Here is a 24,385-nt window from a genome sequence, read left to right on the forward strand (position 1 = left end):
AATATCTTTTCCTTACATCCTTCTATCCCTGCACCTGTTCTTCCTTTCTTCCTTCCTTCCCAGCCTTCAGACTACAGCTCATTTCTCGGTTCTGGCTCTCGGGCATCCTCCAGAGCTAGTTCAGCTCGGGCAAGCCCTGTGGTAAGTTTGTCAGAGCTGACTGGTAGCTAAGTGATGGAAACTGGCTGCAGTTTTATTTGAGAGTGATGAAATTGTTTGATAGTATACATGACATCTCCATGGTCTGAATGTGTGTGTGCTTAGGTGGAGGACAGACTTGACAGAGATTTTCTGGATAGAGTAAGTCAATCTCCTTTTCTGTGTTTGGCTCATTTGACCAAGATCAAAAGATAAGACAAGTTTTTCTTCCCCTTCTGGAATATGCTTTATTTCTCCTGAAACCAGACTTGAGCTTTTATACATTTTTCCCCCCAGGATTAACTGGTATCAACTTGCACGGAAATAATATAAATACATCTTATTTTCTTTACGATAATGTGAAAATAGATGCCCCTTTAAACACAATCTTTAATTTATTCTTATAAAATATTTTAAATATTTGATCATTTCTCATCAACCAATGAACACAAATGTTTTCTTTTGGATACATATGTCAGAACAACTACGGATCCACCAATGCCGATACCTATCGATACTACTTGTATATATTTGTACAGTACTCATGCTCCTAAAAATGTACCGGTACTACACACCGATACCACTTTACCAGCCTAACGACATACAGTATACCTTTCGGATAGGAGCAATGGCAGTCATGTGGTGATTCTTTAAGATAAACACGGGTGACAAGACTTTTAGCCGACTGCAAATTATGCTTTTCTCGGGTAGCAATGGAGGCGCAAGCACCGAGATTCGAGCCCTGTCGAACCGCAACGCTCCGTCTCAGCTCAAGAAAAGTAAGCGATGTCTTTAAGGTATCACATAAGTTGTAGCATGGTACTTGTGGTATTCTCAAGAATCAGTCCATTATTTCTTTGTACTCATGTTATTAGCTACCACACAGGTAACATGGCATCCATTCATACTTGTTTATACTCACCAGACATTACACACATTATTCTTTGTCACTTATTTCTTATTCATCTCTTACTGGATCTACTGTATGTACATCTTTTATATGGCTTGTATATACGAATGTTCAGACTGAGACACCACAGAAATGTGTCAAAAGATTGTTGGAAAAAAATGTACTTACTTATCATACTTATCGTACTTGTCACTACTTACTGTCAGTAATGACCTTTTGTTACTGTAAAGAGTGTTATGTTTGAATGAAACTTATGCCACGTTCGTGTTTTATGGTTCTGAACAATATTTGGCTAAAAGGAAAATTACTTTCATCACAGTTGCAAGCCATAATGTAGAAAAGTTTGTGTTTTATGGTTTTGAACAATATTGGGTTAAAATGAAACACTTTCATCACAGTTGCAAGGCATAATGTATCGGTCCTCGGTATCGGAGAGTACATAAATGTAGGCACTTGTTCTTGGTCTGAAAAAAGTGGTACCGGTGCATCTCGAGTACTGTCATTGGGCGTAACATGAAAACAAAGGTGCTGCTTCCTTGACACATTAACCTTTGTCCCTCATAAATGTAGACAAATTGCATCCTACATGCTGTACGTACTTTTTGCAAGGAAAAACAAGCCTATACAACATCAAGGTTTAGGCATGCCCCGTTACATGTTACAATCCCACCCCTACACTGAAAAGGCACTCTGATAAAAAAAAAAAAAAAGCTATTTCTTGGCTGTATTACTCAGCCGTGGGAAGTTTATTTCGTGCCGCTTCCACCACTAAAGTGTATTAACATGTCCTCCTTCTCAGGGCTCCAGGACAGCACTGAATCTTTCCGCAGCCACTCTATCGCCGCTGGGTGGAGCTTCATCTCGCAGAGGAAGCTGTGACACATCAATCTCCATAGAGATGGAGGCATCAATCAGGGAGATGAAGGTACCACTGTTTGTCACCCTTAAGTTGAAAAGTCAATGTTATTTTGATTACTGTACCTATTAAGTCAGCGATGGACTGATATTGAATTTGTCAAATGGAACTTTTCACTTTCGACAATTGTTATGCAAAAGCCTTCAGTTCTGTTGGGTTGAGAGTCCAAAATGTATGAAACTAAAGAAGTCATTAACAGGCCATTCACCTGACTGGAGGCAGATAGCTAGCTAGACTCTTTCAAATGTTCATTCCTCTGTGTCCAATCAACAACAACAACAACAACTGTTGCTTAAGATGTAACCAGTGTATGTTTGGCTCTTGATTGATTACAACATTGTCTCAGGACTCCGTGGCAGAGGCAGAGGAAAAGTATCGCCGGGCGATGGTTTCAAATGCTCAGTTGCACAACGACAAGTCAACTTTGATGTATCAGGTGGAAACTCTGCGGGAGGAACTGAGTGACATGGAGGAGCTGCTTTGGGAGGCGCGACGCCAATCCGATGAGCGCACAAAGGTAAGTCGATCGATAAGATGTCAGATGACATTGTTTAAATGTGTTTGTAACATAAATGGGAAAAGTACTCACACTCTGTACTTAAAGGGAGAGTTTGTCATTTTAAAATTGCTAGCAAGAGTTGAATGTCGCTACACTTCAAAATGGCAGTGCCAGCAATACTACGCTAGCATTAGCAATGTAAACAAGCTGATGTTAGCGACGGCTGCTACATTGGTAGTATGACTTATTTGTAATTGAGTGTAACTATAATTGAACATTTTATTGGTTTGAAGTTGTATTTTTTGAGATGTACAATCAATTAAAAATCAAAAAGAGCTGACAAACGTACCTGTCGAGCAGAAATGTCACTAATTCTGCATCGCTTCTCAACTAATACTATATGTTCACCCTTGTTTTGTCACGGGATTTGTCCAGTTCCTTCTTTTCTTCTTTTTATGCTCCTGTTTGCTAGTCGTATACCTTGTTGTTGGAAAATGAGGGATGGACATTTATTTATTTTATTTTGTTATTTTTCCGGGGTGAATATTCCACAATAGTTTTCAGCAAAGCTCCTGAAGCCCAAGATAACAGATCAGCGCAAGGCTGGGGGGATGTGCCTGTGAGTGCACAGCAAATGATTGACCTCTTCAGTCACACCTTCAGTCTCTGATTGGTTTTCCTTGGGAGCAGAGTTTTTTGTTGTTGTTGTTTTTGTTTTTAAATCCAATTAGAGGCACAAGATGGGGCCAGAGAGGACTGATATTTTCACAGATCATATTTCTCATGTACTACTGTCACTTCATAATTAGTAGTAGTCATAGTTTTAACAAATATGACAAAAAAAAAACAAAGATTTTGAGTATTGTAAACTCATTCTTAAAACTAAAAGTCATTTGAAAAAGAAATACTCAAGTACAGCTCTATGAGAAATCTTAAGCACAGTAACAAAGTATTTTTACTTCATTACTTCCCACCACTGGTTTCTAATGTATCCCCTGTGTGTTTGCAGGCATATGAGCGTGAGCGGGACTGTCACTTTGTCCTTCAGTTCCAGTTTAAAGAGATGAAAGAGACTATGAGACGAAGTGAAGAACTGCTGATGGTCAGTTCAAACATTCCCAACACACACAAAATATGCAAACCGGAGTGCTCACATTCTTCTTCTGTGTCACCTCAGCAAGATTCGGTCATGTAGTGGCACAGGGTGAACATCTTTTTGGGGCACTTTTTAACGAGCTTTTAACAACAAACACATTGCTTTTCTATTTTCCTTTCTGTCTCCATTCCTTGCTTCCACACCCCCTAGGAAGCGTCACAGTTACGAGAACAAACACATGCTTACTCTCTGGAGGTGTCTGACTTGCAGGAGGCTCTGCAGTGGAAGGAGAAGAAGATCGCGGTATGACATGATGAAGTGTCCAAACATTACAAAAACTAAAATATTGGCAAAAGCAAACCAAGACAACAACAAAAAAAACCAATAAGCAGTTTTGAATTCCACTAAATGTCACACTAATATTACTGCTAATCCATTAACCTCACTTAACCCGCTTTCTCTCCTCTCTCCCGCCTTACCGCTTTGCTCCCATACACCAACTCGTCGTCCTTGGTCCGTCTCAGGCTTTAGAGCGTCAGAGGGAAATCTCTGACGTCATTCAGATCGAGCGCGACCAGCTGAGAGTTGAGGTGCTCACCCTCCGAGATATTCTCAAGGTACAGAAGAAGAAGTCACATGATGGTGTCCCCGTGTCACATGACATGACAGCTCATCAATCATGCATCTTGTCTCATAACAATTTGGCCATGTTCGGCTGTCTTTTTAAGGAAGGTCAGCCAAGCAGATAAATAGTGCAAATCACTGATCCCTTACTGATTATTGATCATCTCCCAAGCAGAAATACGGAGAGGTCATTTCCCCAGAGGTCGCAACCAATGGGGGGCCTAGATTGGACGAGGCTGAGGAAGAGGTCAGCAACAGCTTTGCATCCCAGTTGGCAAAGGAAGCTCCCGGGAGCAGAGAGAGCATGCTGGGTAAGGCTCTGTTGCCATACAACACACAATATCATTCATCTTTTATTATTCAATGACAGTTAAACAGGGGTGTCCAAACTATGGACCGAGGGACATTTGCAGCCCATTGTCCATTTTTAGCAGCCCGCAGCATGCACTAAAAATAACATTCGTCACGGGCTGCAATGCTTTTTAAAGTTTAAAGTGAAAACAAATGTCTTGTAAATTCAACACACCACAGAGAAAGAGTAAACAAAAAGAAATTCCCAACTACATAAAATGAGGCTTCAAAATCGTGAAAAATGAAGCCATTCTCTCCACTCACAGCGGCTGGAGGTGTGTACGCTGAAAGTGCTGAAATAATGCTTCTCTCAACTGTTAACTGTCAAACAAATACCACTACTACGACCTGAAAAATGGATTCTACTTCCTTGAGCATCTTCCTTGAGCCTACACATAACTACGTGTTTGAGCTGCAAAAATATATCGCTTAAGGCCTCCGGTGGCTGGAATATATCTCACTGGGTAGTTGCAGGACTTTTGCATGCCACGACAACAAGGCGCTCTAATGCGGCCATGCCAGCGGACAATCGTAAAGAAATATGCATTTTTGGGGTTTAGCCATAGCTAGATAGCTAACCGCACGGAAAACTGCTGATGCGAAAGAAGGTGCTCAAGTTTTGATGTAGCGGAGGTTGTGGTGGGGGACGGGGGGCTAAGTGCATCACTGGGCACAGTTTTAGCCATGCCCCCAAAAAATAAGGAAAATGGTAATGGTGAAAAAGAGTTTACTGCTATATTTTCACATAGTTCTCAGTCTTTGCACATTTTCAGCACTTAGCTTCAAACATGTATAATGACAATGTATTTACAGTGCAGGAACAGATCTAGTCTACTGGGATACAAGGTTATGGGCCACCCCATAACCTTGTATCAAATCTTAGACTATTTGTCTTATCGCCTGTTTAATGGGTTGGTTTGAAGTTGCTCTTCGATCTTTCTGTATGTGGGTCCCGGAGTAAAACGTTTGGATACCCCTGCATGAAAGCATGCTTGATTCTTGTTGATTTAAATATTTCCCAGTTTATTTCAATCAACCTGATGGATGCTCATGTTCATTGAGAACCACATTTGCTATTTACCTGAGTGTCTTGGTTAATTACTCCGTCATTGACTATTTGTCTGTGCTTGGTGCTCCAATGTATCCTTCGTGGTCTTTCAGGCAGCACTGGAGACATGACATCCCGCCATTGTCAGATAAATAAACCCTCACAGTCGCTCAGTTTCATCTCGATCGGCAAGCACGTACAAGCTTCAAATGTGAGCCGGGAGGCCCGTGCAAGAAAACAAATGACTTACAAAGGAAGAAGAAAAGATCAGATGAGGACATTTCCCACCAGACTGAAAGGAAAGTGTGTGTCCAAGAACAGGGCAATCACAAAACAAGCATTGAAGCAGCGTGGAAACTCTGCACTTGAATTGACTTTTGTACCCAAATTCAAGTCATCTGTAGAGTCACCAGATGAAGCCCAGTTGTCCAAACATCAGCGCGAAAGCCATACAAAACTCCAAAAATCCACCTCGCATATTAGTAGGAAATCCACTGAAAAGGTCCACAAACCAGGTAAGCCTTTACCTGTCTGGGACATGATCTTGGAACAAAAGAACCTCAGGTCTGGAAACTCAGCAGAACAGCAGAAGACATATCACATCACCTTATCTTTGTCACCTCAACACAAAACTTTGCAGTATGACTCTAATCGCTCGACAGGCCAGACAATGAATGAGAAGCTCGCTCAAGGTTTCTTTGCACCCACTGGGGTGAGAGACTCTGTGGACCCACATTGTTCAGCAAGTCTCATACGTGAAGATTGCGAGGACTGTCCTGCAAAATATGAGGGAACAGGAAATACGTCCGAGAAATGTGAGACATCTAATGAAGAGGCAGCTCAACCAAATATGACCGACTTCCTCACAAAGTGGCCAGCAGATTCGGCGACCTCTGATGCTGTCGGTCAAAGTTGCAAGTTCCGAAGGTTTGTTGAGGAAATCAAGGTCATGGCGGCTCCTGAATGGGTACTGCAAGAACTCCCAGAAGGAAAACTCTTTGAAGAGCAGCACTGCAGCCAGATCCTGGAGACAAATATGCAAGCTATCCAGGAGGCATCAGTGGAAGACATGGACAGTTGCGAGGAGGCCCATGAGGAGATGGCGCAGTAATCAGCTGCTAATAGCAGGAGTCAGCCGAGAGTAAAAGAAGAACAGAGTCTAAACATCAAGAAATGCAAAAATATTTCCAAGCTCTCCTAGTGGAAGGAAACAATAAATTTTTCGTCAAATGTGGAGCTGCTGGGCAGCACGGTGTGCAAGTGGTTAGCCTGTCTGCCTCAATTCTGAGGTTGGGGTTTGAATCTTTTAGAAGAAGAAGAAGAATCACCTTTTATTGTCATGAACATGCATGCATGCACACGAAATTTGTTCTCTGCATTTTACCCATCACAGTGAACACTTACACATACACATACACATACACATACACATGTTAGTGGAACACACTGGAGCAGGGGGCCGCTGAAGCGCCCGGGAGCATTTCAGGGTATCAGTGTTTTGCTCAAGGACACCACAGCCGTGAGTCCGGGCGATGGTCCAGTTGGGGTCTTGAACCTAGGTCCCCCACAGTGGCAGACAATGATCTTAACCATTTGGCCACAGCTGTCAGCACTCATGTGCAGAGTTTGCATATTCTTTCCTTGTTTGTGTGGGTTTTCTGTAGGTGCTACGGCTTCCTCCCATGTTCCAAAAACAGCTTGGTATGACGATTGAAGACTATAAATCAGGGGTGTCCAAACTGCAGCCTGCTGTTAGTTTTTTTTTTAGCCTGTGAAATACAGTAGTGTCTTGAGGTGTGAGTGACTCGACTTACGAGCCATAATTTGGCCGATTTTCTTAATTTCATTTGAGATACTGAACTCACTTTAAAACAAGCAGCAGTTTGGCATATAGAATTAGCGAACAACTCTCCAAAAAATAATATATTGCCTCCCCCAGTTGAAGTGTACCGTCAAAGTAAACATAAAACAATGACAATTACGCATTGTGTATTTAAAACAACAACATAACTTTGCTTTAAAGGCTGCGAGCTTAATACTAAAACATAATGGACAACTCAATTGACAGGCTAACAAATAGCTTATACCGCAGCTGAAATAAGTATTTAAAACGTCACTATTTTCCTCACTAAATATACTTCCAAAGGTGCTATTGACCTGAAAATCTCACCAGATGTTGGGAACAAGCCATGTAATCCATACATAGAAAGAAAGTACAACAAATGAGCTTAGAAATTAAGTTGTGTGTAAAAATGTGAAATGTCACAGGGATAAACTCTTGAACACATGAAGATAGGGAGGTGCAAAAAGCCATGGAAAGTCAAGACAACAACTAAAATCTCTCAATAATCAAACAGCAATCCAGCCCCTTGTCAGTGCAAATGAATATCAGCTGTTTCAGTCCTAATTGATGGCCTCCATAAGGGTCTCATTGCCAAGGTGTGAGTCAAGACACATCTCATGATGGGTAAGAACAAAGAGCTGTCTCAAAATCATCACAAAGTAACCGTTGCAAAACATAACAATGGCATTGGTTACAGGCGCATATCTAAGCTTCTGAACGTTCCAGTGAGCACGGATGGGGCCATAATACGTAAGTGGAAAGCCAATCATACCACCATAAATTTGCCTCGATCAGGTGCTCCTTGAACAATTTCTGACAGAGAAGTGCAAAGAATAATCAGAAGAGTTGTCCAAGAGCCAATGGCCACATGTGGGGAGCTTCAAAAAGACCTGGAATTAGCAGGTACTGTTGCCACAAGAAAAGTAATAATAAAAGTAGTAATGTACTCCGCCGCCATGGCCTATATGCTCGCTTACCATGCAAGACCCATTGCTGAAAAAAAAAAAGCATGTCAAAGGTCAATTAAAGTTTACTGAACAACATTTGGGCAAGCCAGTTGAATTCTGGGAGTATATAGTCTGGTCGAATGAGAGCAAAATTGAACTCTTCGTTTTGGAGGAGAAATGGCACTGCACATCACCTTAAAAACACCATACCAACAGTGAAGTTCGGAGGTGGGAACATGATGGTGTGGGGCTGCTTTCAGCAAATGGTACTGGTAAACGTCACATTATTGAAGGAAGGATGAATGGGCAAATGTACCGAAACATTCTTGACAAAAATATCCTGGCATCTACGAGGATGATGAAAATGAAACGACGTTTGAGCAGGATAATGATCCAAAACATACTGACTGCCAAGGAAACTCTCAATTGGTTTCAAGAAAAAAAACAAAGCTGCTCGAATGCCCCGGCCAATCACCTGACTTGAATCCAATTGAAAAGCGATGGGAAGAACTGAAACTCAAGGTCCATAAAAGCCCACAGAAGCTTGAAGATTTGAAGACTGCTTATGTGAAGGAATGGGCCAAAATCACACCAGAGCAATCCATGCAACTAGTTTCCCCATACAGGAGGCGTCTTGAAGCTGTCATTGCAAACAAAGGCTTTTGTACAAAGTATTAAAGAAACACCAGTTGGCGTGTTCAATACATTTTCCTTGTGTCATTTCACATTATTACACATAGCTTAATTTCTGTTGTATTTTCTTTGAATGTATTGATTACTTGGGTTGTTCCCAACATCTGGTGAAATGTTCATGTCAATAGCACCTTGGGAAATATATTTAATGAGAAAAATGGTGACGTGTTAAATGCTTATTTCAGCCGCTGTATTTTGCGCAGTTACAGTATAACCCTTTAAGCAACGGAACGTACAGCAACACATGTAAACAGATAATATAACAGCATTCACAGTCATTTATCCCCGATGAAGGATGAGTAATAATAGAGCCTGAAGTGAAGTATGAAAATGGCCGTGCACCAGCTGTAAATGGAACAGAACTTCAAATTAAATAGTTAATCCTCTCTTTTCGTCACTCCTTGATTATTTTAGTTTGAATATACATATTTTGCTGTGCCTCTTCTTTTTGGGGGCGCATTTGATACCGAAATGACCTCACTACACATACCAACCACCTATCGCTGAGGTTTGTACAGTAATTAGGTTGTCATTTTGTCAACTGCATTTGGGCACATAAAGAAAATAAAAACATTCTGTTGGCTCTCCACTATTTTTGCATTCGAAGTACTACACAAGCAACAGATATATTACACATATACACATATTTAGTTATGATTCACTCTGAATATGCACTGGCTGTGGGCAGGTGGTAGGGAGGGGACCACGTGAGGTTCATTTCAGAATAAAAAAGGGTTTGCTTCTGCTCTGTTTCGAGGTCCAATTTGTGAACATATCAAATTAATGATCCTCAAGTAACTCCTTTAAAAATGCTCATCTTACTACAGTTTGTTCTGGTTTTGGTTCGTAATGTGGAGATTGGATTCGGTTGCTGTTCAGTGTAGGGGCGGATCTATTCTAGTGGAATAGAGGGCGGCGGACCTCCCCAAATTCCTGAAAAATCCTTAACTATTTACCTCATAACGTTGACCAAAAGGCTGTGATGTAGCGGTTTATACATATATCTATTATACGATATAAACAATATAGAATTGCTTGATGGGTTGGTTGTAGCGTGTTTAACCAATTAATCGTAGAATGCCAAAGTGGCCGTTGCGCACGTCGATTTTTCTGTATGTGGCCATCGGCGGAAAAGATTTGGTCATCCCTGCTCTAAGTTTTACACGGGTGTGAATGTGATCTTGCGAGTTTTGTCTATATGCGCAGTGAAATTGGCTGGCAACCAATCCAGGGTGTAACGCTCACCCAAAGTCAGCTGGGATAGGCTCCATCTTATAAGCGGTGTAAACTTTATTTGCTGTGTAGGCTGAGATAACTGTCAAACTTAAAGAAATACTTGGAGGTTACAAATTAATGAGCTGAGGTGGATGTAATAACCTGGCAGTGATGTTTGTATTTTATTTATGGAAATATTTTTTAGGAAAGAAAATAAATCATTTCTGTAGAGTTGAGGTCTAAGTATGTTTTTCATGCTTGCTGCTTTATGTCATGGTTTTCTCGACAGTGATGTCACAGCCTTTTGGAGAGGTAAGAAATTGTAAAAGTCTACCGATTGGAGTGTATCTAGCAATTGCCAATTGATATTTTCTGAATCAAACCACCAATCATTTGACATAAAATCATCAAGATATTAATGGCAATGTCTGTAATAATTGCAAGTTTCAAGTTGTTATTAAAATACTTACAACTGTAATTCAGATTCAAGTGTAATTAATGGTGTCATGAATTAACAAACAAGCAAATAAGGTGACTGTTAGTGACCATGTTACTCTTATTCCAGAGCTGCATCTGAAGAAGCTATTTGAAGAAAGAGAAAGTTTCCAGGATCAGGTGAGATTCTATCACCATGAAATCAACATTTAACCATCAATGCATCTGAACATTTCACACAAGAGGGAGACAAACAAGCATTCTGCAGGAGTTCCATTTGTTTTGTCAATGTGCGACTGCTGTAGGTGAGAATGCTCAAGACTCAATTGCTTTTGAGACAAAGAAATGGATCTGATGGGGGCCAGAATCCTGAGGAAGACCATCTGCAAAATGGCGCGGACTCACATGTGATGGAACTCCAGAGTGAGCCCTCCTCTTTTTCTCGCTCTTCTTCATAGAAGCGTTCATGTTCTTCTTCTTGTATGACGCTGCCATCGCACATTTTTCTTAGGAGATGCGAGCAGACAAATCAGCGACTTGAAGTTCACACTGGTGAAATCGGAACAGCAAGTTGCCACTCTTGAACAGAATGTACGTCGTTTGCCTTTTTTTATTATTGTTCCTTTTGTCCAATACACATCAACATTCGAAGCAACATTTGGAACCCTTACATACTGTTCATTGTCCATGCACATACAGTATGTTGCGAGCCAAGAATATCTGCATTATGATTGTCTATATCAGCGATTGTCAACTGATGGGTCGGGACCCAAAAGCGGGTTTCAGAGACATTTTGGGAGGGTCGTAGACAAGTGGTGAAAAATTACAAGGGCTTCTCTGTTTACAATGATACCAACATACGTCAGTTTGACGTTACAGATGGCATAAGAGTATGTTTTAATGTGGTACAAGAAGGTCAGTCAGTGCCATATTAACTGTTTTTCGCTGGATTGTTCAATATTTTTGGCTTGAAGTGTTTTTCATTGAAACATTTACTGTAATTTTGTCTCCAGTACTGCGCTAGTATGAGTTAGTGATAGAACAAGGCACATTCCGACTTTGCACATAAATTCGGGTAGCATCACGTCGTAGAGGCAGTTAAAATATTTAACGAACTAACCTTTGATTTGGAAAATAACCCTATTTTGACAGACATGTGTCAGACAGATTATTACTTGGGCTCCAAATGCAACCTCCAGCGACATTTAAACAACCGCTTGCATAAAAGGTATTAGGTGTTTTTATAACATGATAATCCTGATTTAAAAAAATATTACAGATGCTTTGGTCTGCATTATTCATTTCCCAAAAAGAAGACAGATTATTGATTTTGCACTTTCCTACACTTGTAAAAGGAAGAGATCCGGGCCAAGTTATTCGTTTTTGTACATGCAGTTATCATGTTCATCCTCAGTTTCTTAACAAGATGTTTTGAAACCCACTCTGAACATGTAAACATGTGTAATTCTGTTTCATAATGTTAAATACAGTTTTCAGAGGCTATTTTTTTGAAAAATGCATGTTCTTTATAGTTCTTCGGTTGAAAACCAATGGTCTATATTAAATTATAAACTGCAAAGCTGTTCAAAATGTATTATAGCTAGTCAAAGTCCACTTTTGGTCCGGACCAAACAAGCAGACCAAAGCACTTACCTGATGTGAATACACCCTAATAGTAAATGGATGATTATTCTTCAATCTTGTATCAGAGAAAGGGAAAGCATATTTTTTATGTTTTACACTGCTCATTTTTGGATAATCCTGTGCAAATGTTGCGGGAACACAGACATTTCTCAGGACTGTTTTAAACATCCTCTCTCACAATGATACTAATAATACTGTCCCATAAAAAATGCACCCATTTATGGCATGTACAGCTTTAGAATTATCTGAATCTGAAGCCCATCGTTTTTGTTAACAAATCTAAAGCCCATTTTATTTGACAAGGGTCAAATTTGAACAACCTCAGTGTACATAACCTTTGCAGCAAAATACATTTTTTTTTTTTGGGTCACTTAAGGAATAACCAGAACATTTTCAGGGTCAAGGAATGACATTTCGTTTTTTTTATTGCTGTCAAATGTCAAAAGATATCAAATTTGGCCCGAACACTATGTAAGGGCTAAACAAAGCGCTTATCGTGGAGCCAAGCTTTGTCTACCTTCCCACATACAGTATTTTTTTTAGAACATTAATCAGCTCCTTAGTGTCTTCGAAACATGCAGTTTCCTTGCAGGTGTGTCTTACATTGTCCAGGTCATCCGGCTGGAAGGTCAGGTGACTCGATACAGGACAGCGTCGGAGAGCGCACAGATGGTCGAGGATGAGCTGAAGGTCGAGAAGAGAAAACTGCATAGAGAAGTACTTTCATCAAACATTTATCAAATCATGACTTCTCGATGTAGCAATATATAAATACTCTTTTCCAGCATTAGAGTATGACAAATTAGTGTAGTATTGCCCCGCTATATGGCAGTTCACCTACCAAGACCCCGCTATATCGTGGAAATCTCATATTTGACCAAGAGAAACATGCAGACAGAGTATACAATACTCAGTCAAATATTCTTTATCATCCTCTGTGACTGAACTGCAGCTTCGTTGCTCCGGATTTATCATCTCCATGTACTGCGTCTGTCTGTATCATACTGCCCCCTGGTGGCCATGACATGCACACCAGAAGATGCACAAACTATTTAATTATTTCCATTAATGTTATTAGTGTATGTTCTTATTAAGTACAATACTATTTAGTGCTGTTTTATTAAAAACACATTTCAAAATTAGGGATGTTCGATAGCACTCAGTACTTATAACACTAGTAATTTTGGTACATAACATTTCAATTAACACAATGACATAAACTAGTGAACAAATACCTTTCTTTCTTTCTTACATGCATGATGATTTGCTGAGGTGTCAACCCGCCGTAGCGTAGTGCCAACTACTGGCGAAGAGGAGATCCATCCATTTTCTGTACCGCTTATCCTCACTAGGGTCGCGGGCGTGATGGAGCCTATCCCAGCTATCTTCGGGCGAGAGGCGGGGTACACCCTGAACAGCCAATCGCAGGGCACATGTAAACAAACAACCATTCACACTCACATTCACACCTACGGGCAATTTAGTCTTCAATGAATGATACCTGGTACATGGTATCAGTACTCGCCCATTCTTATCCAAAATATTTTGCTGCCGTTTCTTTTGGGGGCTGGAACGGATTAACAACATTTCCATTCAATTCAATGGGGAAAGATGATTTGAGATACAAATGTTTCAAATTTGAGATACAAATGTTTCAAATCTTTGTGCTCCAGCACGCCCATGACCCGAGTGAGGATAAGTGGTACAGAAGATGAATCAATGAATGAAGGTTTTCAGTTACTAACGTGGTCACGAAACAAATTGAACTTCTAAGTGAAGGCACCACTGTATAAATAATTAATATTGTGGGCCTTTTAAGACATTCCCCGTGATAAACGGGGGTTCACGCTGCAGTTTAAAATTCAATCATGTTGTGTTTGGTGTCTGCAGTTGCGCTCTGCTCTGGACCAAATCCAGGAGCTGGAGGCGACGAATGGCCTCCTCACCAAACGTCTGGAGAAGATGAAGGCCAATCGCAGCATCCTGCTGGCCCAGCAGTGACCCCCGACGTCTCGCTCATCCCGGAATGGACTCCCATGTTCCCGAGACAGGACTCCCAAATGACTCTCAGAGTTTGAAAACTTGTGGAATCTTCTCCCCTTCGACCTGACCGACAATCAGTTTTGATGGGTGACAGACGCTTGATTTTTACCAACATGCAGGAGCATGTGGGTGGGCTTTGTGCGACCAAGTAATGTGTGGCTCTCAAGAATGTCTCCTGCTGTCTTGATGGTCACCAGCTCTGCTAGGTGCTGCAAACAAACAACTTCTCCCTCACCGACTTTCTCCTCCAACACTGGTTGGTTGTTTAAGCACTTATTCAATATCATATTGAGGTCCTTGTACGAGGAAACTCTTTGTCCTTGCTAGTAAAACAAATCCACGCGCTAGTAAAACAACTGCTTTATTGGTAATGTTTTTTCCAACACGGTATGACATTATTGTGCACTTGTAGAACGAGTAGGGCAGTACAAAAATTACGTGTACTTGTTGACAACGGCATGCTACTAGTACTACGAGTGGCATAGAATTCTACTAGTTAACATCTAAGCACTTCACTAGTAGTAGGCTACTAGTACTGTGCAGATGTCAAGAAGTGCACAATTTTGCCTCACTATTAACATATTAATTGTACTAGTGAACTGATTTGTCTCATGAGTGAGGACAAAGAACATACTGTACTAGTAAGTGGACAGTTCAGCACACTAGTAGAATGACCAGGGTTCACTCGTGACCTTTATTCCACTACTGTAGGACATTTCTGCACACTAGTTGAAAGATTAGGGCACACTTAGTAGAAAGTGTGTAGTAGTAGTAGAAACTCTCACTAAAACACTTGCTGTTTTTTTTTTTCTGCACACTAAGAAAATGTCATACGAGTGATGTTTTTTCCACTATTGTCTTCCACTACTGTATGACATTTCTGCACACACGTAGAACACGTTTTTTCATTTCGCACTTCACTACATGAACAAATAGGGTGCAGATGGTAACTAGTGAAGTTTGTACTCACTAGTAACATATAGTTGTTCTACTAGTGCATCCTAGTCATTGTACTAGTGTGCTAGATTGTACAAGTACAGTACAAGTAAATACCTTAAACTGGATAGCAAGGATATCAAATACAGTAAATGCTCAAATGGCTTGCCAGAGGTTGCGCCATTTGCTCCAGGAGAAGACTTGTGGCATTGTGATTTACTTGTGTGTAAATACATGGGTGATGCATCAACACTTGTTGTCGCTGATTGGGTTGTGGTCCATTCGCCTGACCTCCGTGCGAGCAGCACCAGTTCAGTTCCTACTTGTTGGTGGTGGAAATGCAAGTGTGAATGGTTGTCCGTCTCAATATGTGCTCTGTGTTTGACCAGTCCAGGACCCTATCCAAAATAGAGCTTGCGGGCCATTTGCAGCCCACTGACTAGTTTTAGCGGCTGTTGGGGGGGGAGGGCTGTTTGTGCTCTGGTTTCCACCCACATCCCCAAAACATGCGTGGTAGGTTAACAGAAGACTCTAAATTGCCCGTAGGTGTGAGTGGTTGTTTGTTTCTATGTGCCCCGCGATTGGCTGGCAACCAGTTCAGGGTGTATCCCACCTCTTGCCCCAAGATAGCTGGGATAGGCTCCAGCACGCCCGCGACCCTTGTGAGCACACCATGCCAGAGCAGTAACAATGCTCAAGTCACGCACAGATCGCTGCGATCACGCATCGTCCTCTTACGCACAGAGAAGGGTTCCAATGTCTCCATGCGAGACTGGGAGTGAGCCACATTTAAAGGGAATGAGAGGAGTAGCTTTGATTGGTGGTGACTGAAGTCTGGTGTAAACACTCCCACAGTGGCGCAGCCCGCCCACGCTCGTCTACAAAATGACATCAGTCTAACCCGCCTCTGGTGCAGTGTGGCGCTGCCCGCTGTGCAGGAATTACGACGTTGACGAAAGTAGAGCCCTTAGTGTTTGAAGTATAGTTTTTAATATTAAGGATTAAACATGAAAAATACCTTCATTTCACCTTCAACAACCACATCAGGTTGACTTCACAACGAAAATATTCACATTTCTTCAGAATCCACAGTTTCCATCAGACGCAGTTGTTAGTCCTTGTCTACTTGAAGCTGCTGAAACTTGCCACCCTCCTTGAAGACTTGAGGCTCCAGGTGACATTTCTTAAATGTCAGTCTTGAGTCCCACAAGACTTAGGCGCTTCCGTTTTTTTCCCGACAAGGTGGCGCTGGTGTCCTCTGTGTCACAGTCCTTAGCGGGTGCTTCCACGGAATTGCCAGGGGCATCAGCGCCACTGTCCACCGCCAGACGGGTGAGATGGACCGTGGTCGTTCTGGATGGAATGGCGTGACTGTTCTCCATCAGCTGGTGCCGACAGTGGAACAGGATCAGGAAGCAGCGGTGGAACTGATGGGAAGAGGAAGGGAGGGTCAAACAAATTCTATTATTTCCCCTACAGGTGTTATGCTAGGTTTACATTATGGTTTACATTATCTACGACCGATGGCGGTATGTTCCTTCTTGACTTGTCACGTTCTGATGGGGTTTCTTACGTTCTGATCATGGACTGACATGTTTTTCACTTTCTGTCAAGGCTTTCCATAGATGAAACGTTCAAGCATGTTTGTGGCCGGAGCAGACACGAATCATACCCCCGGAAGCATAATGTAAATGTCGCATTGACATACGTATTAAGCCACCTGGCTCATACACTAATGCACCAGTCTCCAACCACTAGGCGGCGGACCGCTACCGACTCAGGAGAAAATTGGTACTGGGCCGCACAGAGCGACAAATAAAAAATATTTTATTCATCATCAGAGTCTGAGTCCGTTTTGCGCTAGAGCCCATAAAGCATTGACTGACTATGTGAAAAAGATCAATTTTCAGATACGATTTAAACAGCAGAACAATAAGTCAAGATCACCTCCCAGTTGGAATTGATGTGACTTTCCTACCTTAATGCCTTGGGAAAAAAATGCTTTTACTGAGCGGGCGAACTCTCAGTGAGAAAAGTCTGACAACGACAAGAAATCAATGACGCTAAGCGGTACAGAAAACGGATGGATGGATGCTTTATGTAAGCTTGGGGACCTATGTGCTAATGGTACTGGGATGGAAGGATGGAAGATTCTCCAACGTACTTGCTTTTAAATGCTCGTCACCACCTCACCTGCTTGTTCATCAGGATGTAGATGACGGGGTTGAACACGGTGCACTTCGCTCTTGGCGAAGATGGACGGCACCACGCTGGCCACGGGGCTGATGAGGCCCGGCCGACCGAACGTGGCCATAACGGCGACGATGCCGTACGCCATCCAGCAGAGGAGGTGGCAAGCCATCGTGATGACAACCATGAACAGGATGTGGAACTCACGCCGCCTCGTCTGTCGAATTCGACCCACCTGACCACACAAGTGATGTCGGAATATGGCAGTGGAAGGAAGTAATAAAATGCAAACAATCGGTTACTTAAAATGTTCCAGCTATCTTTACTTGAGTATTCATTTTTGAACACTTTTTACTTTTCCTTTTTTAACATTTTGACTTCAGACTTTCAGACCGTCGCTGTGTCTGATGGCCTGCGCACATCTGGCGACCCACCTGTTTGACGGCACGCAGCAGGCGGCCGTAGCAGTACGCCATGATGAAGACGGGGAGACCGAGGCTGAAGACAAACAGACAGATGATGTAGGAGTGAGAGCGAGCCGTTCGCTCGGTCCACGTCCCCGAGCAGCTGGTTCCCCCTCCCTCCAGCCCGTAGCTGCTCCATCCCAGCAAGGGGGGTAACGTCCACGCCAGCGAGTAGAGCCAAGCCCCGCACACTGCTAACAGAGGCTTCCTATAGTCCAGGGCCCGCTTGTTGTAAACCATTAGGGTGTTGTATCGCTCGTAGGACAGCAGGGCGAGAGACACCAGAGACACAATACCTAAGGGCAGAAGCACCGGAATCACTTCTTGTACCGCGTGAAGCATCTTTTAACAAAACTTGGTGTTTGACGCCTCGACATCATCAGCGTGATTGTTTTTCTCGAAAAGCCAGATGGCCTTGATCAATGCAATTAAGTCTGCCAGTGTAGGGAAAAAAAGACAAGAATACCTAACTTTCATCTCAATATAAAAGTATGCACTTGAAAAAAAGATACAACACAATTTAGACAAATTACCAAAAAACAGCAAGCAAAATCTTCTAGTTGCTCCATTTCGTCTACAGTTTTTAATATTGTTGTAACAACCTCGGTTAAAAAGACAGTTTGGAATTGGCAACAAATGCAGCTGCAGTGCACAACTGGACATCTCCCCCATACAATTTAACGGCAGAGACTCACTGCCCACCTGAAAACTGATGCATGCATCCATTCATTCATTTTTTTACCAACTGGTCGCCAGTCAATCACAGGGCACATACGGATAAACATCCATTCACATTTATGGCCAATTTAGTCTCCAATTGACCTAATACAGTGGTGCCTTAAGATACATCTTTCCTCATGGAAAGGCCATTAATCCGCTTTATGATTATGGCCGAGAAGTGTTTTTCAAAAACATACACTATTTACTCTAGTTATTACTTAAATACTGCGTTAGCATAGGTTAATGATAGTAGTAGCGAGTGGCATGTAGATCACTGTAACGGAGTAAAAGTACCGTTTCTTCTTAGCATACAGTATATACTCAAATAAAAGTAAGAAAATGATGCATTAAAACTACTCTGGCAAGTACAATTTATCCAAAAGGCTACTTGAGTAAATGTAATGGAGTAAATGTAGCACATTCCTACAAACCTGTGCAAATGTGGTGGAAACCCCAAGTGTTCGAGGGACTGGTTTAAACTCCACCTTGAACAATGTCACCACTGTCCCATAGAAATCCGTCCATTTATGGAATGCAGAGCTTCACGGTTTCACAATTCATTTTCCTTGATTTGCTAAATCTCAAATCCATTTGAGCAGATCGGCGACAAATTTGACTTTGAATAGCCTCAGTGTACACAAACTTTGCAACTGTACAAAAGAATGACAGTTTAAAATATTTCCATGTATTTGGGGTAACTCAACCTAGTAACCTAGTCAGCGTCATGCTGACCTGGTACATTGGTAGCCCCGAAAAGCACCTTATTCGTAATGGAATTTTACTATAACACTAAATATGATCAGTTTGAAGTTCTATTATTTTATTTTTATTTTTGTTATTAATTTTTTTTTGCGCGATGAGTGTGTCCCGAGTGCGTGACGAATGATTGACACTTGGTAAAACCCGCCTTCTGTCTCGGATGAGTTGTTTTTTCCTCAGGCGCAGGGATTCCTTGTACAGTAGAGGCACGAGACGGGACAAAAGCTGAGTTTTTCACTGATCATCATTGACATTTCTGAGGTGCTACTGTCCAGTCATGATGACCACTTTAAAAACGTGACACAAAGTGTTTGTTTTCTTTTAATTGTGGGACAATTGTGCGGAAATCCCCCAGAGAAAGAATTGCATTTGGACTATTTTCGTTGCTGTCAACTGTCAAAATGGGTCATATTTGACACTAAACTAATACATGCGAGATTTAAGTTCATTTCCGAGTATGTACATTTTATTGGTACTTAAGGAGTTGAATCACTTGCAGCAGTCCATCCATCCATCCATCCATCCATTCTCAATAGCGCTTATCCTGGAGCTGATCCCAGCTCTCTTCAGGCGAAAGGCAACTTCGACCAGTATTTTTCATTTTTTCATTTTTTTCATTTTTCATTTTTCATTTTTTAAACACACTTCCCAAGGACAGACTGGGAGTACTTTTGCCGCCTCGGACGCCGATCGCACTCACCGAAGCAGGAGTTGATGAAGCCGTACCACGAGCACCCGAGGCGGCCGAACAACCATCGGTTCCGCAGACTGGACGCGAAGCTCAGCGTGGTCCCGCACGCGCGCACCAGCATGTCGCTGACGCTGATGTTGAGCAGCAGCACGTTGACGGGCGTCCGCAGAGTTCCGAACCTGCAGAAGAGAACCAGCACCAGCAGGTTGTCGAGGAAGCCCAGGAAGAGGGACACCACGCGGTGACCGCCGCGCGTCAACTGTTGCCGTGGCGCGTCGCTCCACCAGTCGGAGGTCCGGTTCGTGGCCGTCCCGTCCGAAAACATGATGACCGCGTCGGCTGGAGTGGGCGCCTGCGATCGACGTATATAGCACCGCTGTCGCATAACAGCCCCCGTTTGCGCCTGACGGCTCGGGCGGCTCCGTGCGCTCCTGGGTGTCAAACTCCAGGCCCGGGGGCCAGCTCTGGCCCGCCACATCATTTTATGTGGCCCGCAAAAGCAAATCATATTGCGTCAACTGCCGTGATTCTTGCTAAAATCTCTACCGAAGTTTTAAATTGTCATATTTAATACATAATAATGTTGCGATATTGCAAACATTGTTTTTTTGTTACCAAACATCTTTTATGGTAACTTGAACAGCAGTTGAACAAATATTAGCCTTGACCTCTGATTTCAAAACTAGTTCTCCATCATTATGTTGTGTGCATGTAATAATACGATGAGGTGATCAAACATATGTTTTTGGTTTCACATTCATAAAGGCCCTCTGAGGGCAACCGTCACTACAATGTGGCCCACGACAAAAATCAGTTTGACACCCCTGCGCTAAAGCAAATCGTGTGTGTGTATACTTCGTATACTACTTCTTGCAAGAATATGTACAGAAATAGCTAACTCTCTTCACGGTTAATAATGCTGTACGGAGGCCTGGAAGTGCTAAACAATATAACAAATTGTGAAACACTGTGACATTTCAGAAAACCAATGAACAAAAAGCGAAACACTTTTACATTTCACAAAACACATTAACAAAAGCGGAAACAAATTACAATTGAGAAAACCCGGAAATGGAACGTCCCATTTCACAGACATTCTTAGAAATCCCCCTCGTCCTTTCTCGGCAAGAACCGTCCCGCTTCAACATGATTGGCTGCTGCATCGCGGGAAGGGTAGGTAGGCGATGCAGATGGAACGAGATGTCCATCCCAAATAGCGGTTGTCTATATGGACGCCCTAAACAGTGAGCCTGTATGTATTTGATGGAGATGATTCATATTCATATTTCCATTGTTAATGTTTTGTACATACACTTCATTTCCAGCAAAAAAATGAGGTACTATTTATGCGATATCGATGTGTGTGTGTGTGTGTGTGTGTGTATATATATATATATATATATACCTGCGATTAACTGGCGACCAGTTCAGGGTGTACCCCGCCTCTAGCCCGAAGATAGCTGGGATAGGCTCCAGCACCCCCGTGACCCTAGGGAGGATAAGCGGAACAAAAGATGCATCCATCCAATTTCTGTACCGCTTATCGTACCGCAGGGTACGGAAGATGAATGAATGAATGCTTCTGAGGCTGTCGCATGACAACGAAATCAGACTGTTACATTCTTCTTCCATCATGCCTCCGGAAAATAAATGAAACATTACGACAAAAAAGCAAAACATCGGACATTTCAGGAATCAAACGCTGTTCAACATCAGTTGCCCCCCCTGTCACACCTTCTGGTTATTTTTGCTTCACGCCTGCAGAGACACAGCACGCGTTGAGACGCAAAGCCACATTGAAGTGTTCAGTCCTCGGTTTGCCTAAATGTCTTTCTTAATTAATATCAATAACTATTGATTATTTTATTATCACCATGAAATGCGGCCCAAAAATGAGTGAAGAGTCATTTTAAAATTTGGCTTAACATTCACATTCAGTGTCAGCACAGTGGTGGAGTAGTTATCATATCCCCAGCACAGTTTTGAGGTTGGGGGTTGGAAACCAGGCATTCCTGTTTGGATCTTCTTCCCGTGCTTGTGTTGCTTTTCTCTGGGTACTCTGGCTTCCTCCCATCCATCCATTTTCCGAGCCGCTTCTCCTCACTAGGGTCGCGGGCGTGCTGGAGCCTATTCCAGCTGTCATCGGGCAGGAGGCGGGGTTGCCAGCCAATCGCAGGGCACATACAAACAAACAACCATTCGCACTCACAGTCACACCTACGGACAATTTAGAGTCTCCAATTAATGCATGTTTTGGGGACGTGGGAGGAAAAAACCCACGCAGGCACGGGGAGAACATGCAAACTCCACACAGGCGGGGCCGGGGATTGAACCCGCGTCCTCAGAACTGTGAGGCTGACGCTCTAACCAGTCGGCCACCGTGCCGCCTGGCTTCCCCCCATATTCCCAAAACGTGCATGATTGGTTACTCGAATACTTGTCTTCTCTATATGTGCCCTGCCATTGGCTAGAAAACAGTCCAGGGCGTACCCCGCCTCTCGCCCAAAGTCAGCAGAGCTAGGCTCCAGCTCTCAACCTAAAAGTAAGGATAAGCGGTATATAAGATGGATGGATTGCTGCACATTGGGACTGCTACTTGTGTTCACATGTTGCAAAATGTGCGACACTTTCAGGCTGATTGTCCTTACGCCGAATGTTGGCCTGGACCCTGATCTATCGAGTGCCAAGTGTGAGTACTTTTATCACATCTTTGTGTGCGTGTCACGTCCCGGTGTGAGGAAACACACAGTTGAATCTTAGATAAATGTACCATGATGCTTATCAAAACTAGATCTTGTCAAGTTACTACTCGCACCGTCGCCTCGGGTGTCATCTACTCGCGCCAAGAAGAATATTTCACAATAAAAACTGCCAATGTGAAGGTCAGTCTGGGAACCCCATGCCTCAGCATTTTCATCATTATCATCCGCAGGATGAATATGTAAACAGCATTCTATAAGGTGTGAACCTCAGCAGGCGTCTGTCAGGCCATCGTCTTTCATTTGACTTCTACTTTGGAATACTGGGAACAAAGTGTTAAACTCGATCAAACGGTGGTCAGAAATGGTCGCTATCACATTCCTGCTGCAAAATTCAAAATGAGCCTGCACCAACGTGAAATCATAGCTTGTGTTGCCAACTTGTCCCACTTGTGGAGGTCTCAAAAAGAGCAACTAAACAAGCAAATATTTCCACCAAGCGGTAGTGTTCAGCCCGGCAGAGGACGGTTTAGAACAATAAAACTGTTTCTAGCTCAGTCAGCTATGTAAGCCAAGGTAAGGCTAATTTATTTAGACAGCGCATTTCATACACAACTTAAAAACAAAGAGCAAAAGACATTTGAAAACAAAGTACAGAATTAAAAGACGTCACTAAAATTACAACAACAACAAAAACGTACTGTAGGCTTAAAACATTGAAATGTTCTAAAGCGCTTCGCATGAGAATTTTTTTTTTTTTTTTTTTTTACCTGAACTTGAAAACATTGACACTTGGGGATGACTTCACTTATTCCATTTGTGTGCAGCATAACAGCGAACTACTGCTTCACCATGTTTGCTTTGGACTTTGTGCTCCACTATCAGATCTGAGTCTATAGATCTGAGAGCCCTTCTGGGTTTATATCCCATTAGCATTTCTTTCATGTATTCAGAACATAAACCATTTAGCGATTTATAGACCAGCGGCAGAACTTTAAAGTCTATTCTATAGCTGGATGTGAGCCAATGTAGAGACTTTAGAATTCAAGTAAAATGGTCTGATCTCTTTGTTCCGGTCAGAACCCAAGCTGAAGTGTTCTGAATGAGCTGAATGCAGCTGTTTAATGCGATTGATTACCGCTGACTTGAACTGAAACGATGACTGATGATTGTGCCTTTATATATATATATATATGTATATATATATATATATACATACATATCCCAAAATGCTAAGATTTGTTTCCATTTCCTTTAAAAAAAAAATCCAAATTCATCCAGCAGAACCCGTGGGTGAGGAGGAAAAACTGAGTGGATGTGATAAGTAGTTGTACAGAGAAGCTCACAAGAGACAGTAGTCACTTGTTCAGGGACAGACTGCGACGCAAACCTCCATCGTCGGGTTTGTGGGAGGCATTTTCTCACAGGGGTGTGGCGTAGGCACCTTTGAAAGCATTCTCTGTTGGCCTAACCCTTATCAAACGTAATAACCTGCATTTACAACCTAAAATTGTATTTATTTAT

At 42.4% G+C, this 24,385-nt stretch overlaps 2 protein-coding genes across 11 annotated transcripts in view; one reads left to right on the top strand and one right to left on the bottom strand.

The window, feature by feature from the left end:
* Positions 1–17,561, top strand: part of lrrfip1b (leucine rich repeat (in FLII) interacting protein 1b) — a 31,266-nt gene extending 13,705 nt beyond the window's left edge. For 5 of the 10 annotated variants that reach the window (XM_061683766.1, XM_061683775.1, XM_061683783.1 and 2 more), the window contains 9 exons: positions 64–141; positions 265–300; positions 1,848–1,973; positions 2,311–2,481; positions 3,473–3,565; positions 3,770–3,862; positions 4,084–4,176; positions 4,359–4,494; positions 5,696–7,326. In XM_061683766.1, the coding sequence (XP_061539750.1) occupies positions 64–141; positions 265–300; positions 1,848–1,973; positions 2,311–2,481; positions 3,473–3,565; positions 3,770–3,862; positions 4,084–4,176; positions 4,359–4,494; positions 5,696–6,693 (1,824 nt within the window). In that variant the 3' untranslated portion in view covers positions 6,694–7,326. Of the gene's footprint in view, positions 1–63; positions 142–264; positions 301–1,847; positions 1,974–2,310; positions 2,482–3,472; positions 3,566–3,769; positions 3,863–4,083; positions 4,177–4,358; positions 4,495–5,695; positions 7,327–10,845; positions 10,896–11,020; positions 11,139–11,226; positions 11,307–12,971; positions 13,077–14,249; positions 17,439–17,546 lie in introns of those variants that run through there. The other 5 variants (XM_061683792.1, XM_061683809.1, XM_061683825.1 and 2 more) reach the window with 3 other exon arrangements.
* LOC133413985 (opsin-3-like) lies at positions 16,523–20,298 on the bottom strand. The gene is given in 5 exon segments (XM_061698960.1): positions 16,523–16,765; positions 17,532–17,573; positions 17,575–17,763; positions 17,963–18,288; positions 20,172–20,298. Coding segments are annotated over 5 exon segments (912 nt in total). The 5' UTR covers positions 20,284–20,298.
* Between the last annotated feature and the right edge of the window lie 4,087 nt (positions 20,299–24,385).

Source organism: Phycodurus eques, chromosome 1 (genome assembly GCF_024500275.1).
Source record: "Phycodurus eques isolate BA_2022a chromosome 1, UOR_Pequ_1.1, whole genome shotgun sequence".
In the NCBI taxonomy this organism is placed as follows: Eukaryota; Metazoa; Chordata; class Actinopteri; order Syngnathiformes; family Syngnathidae; genus Phycodurus; species Phycodurus eques.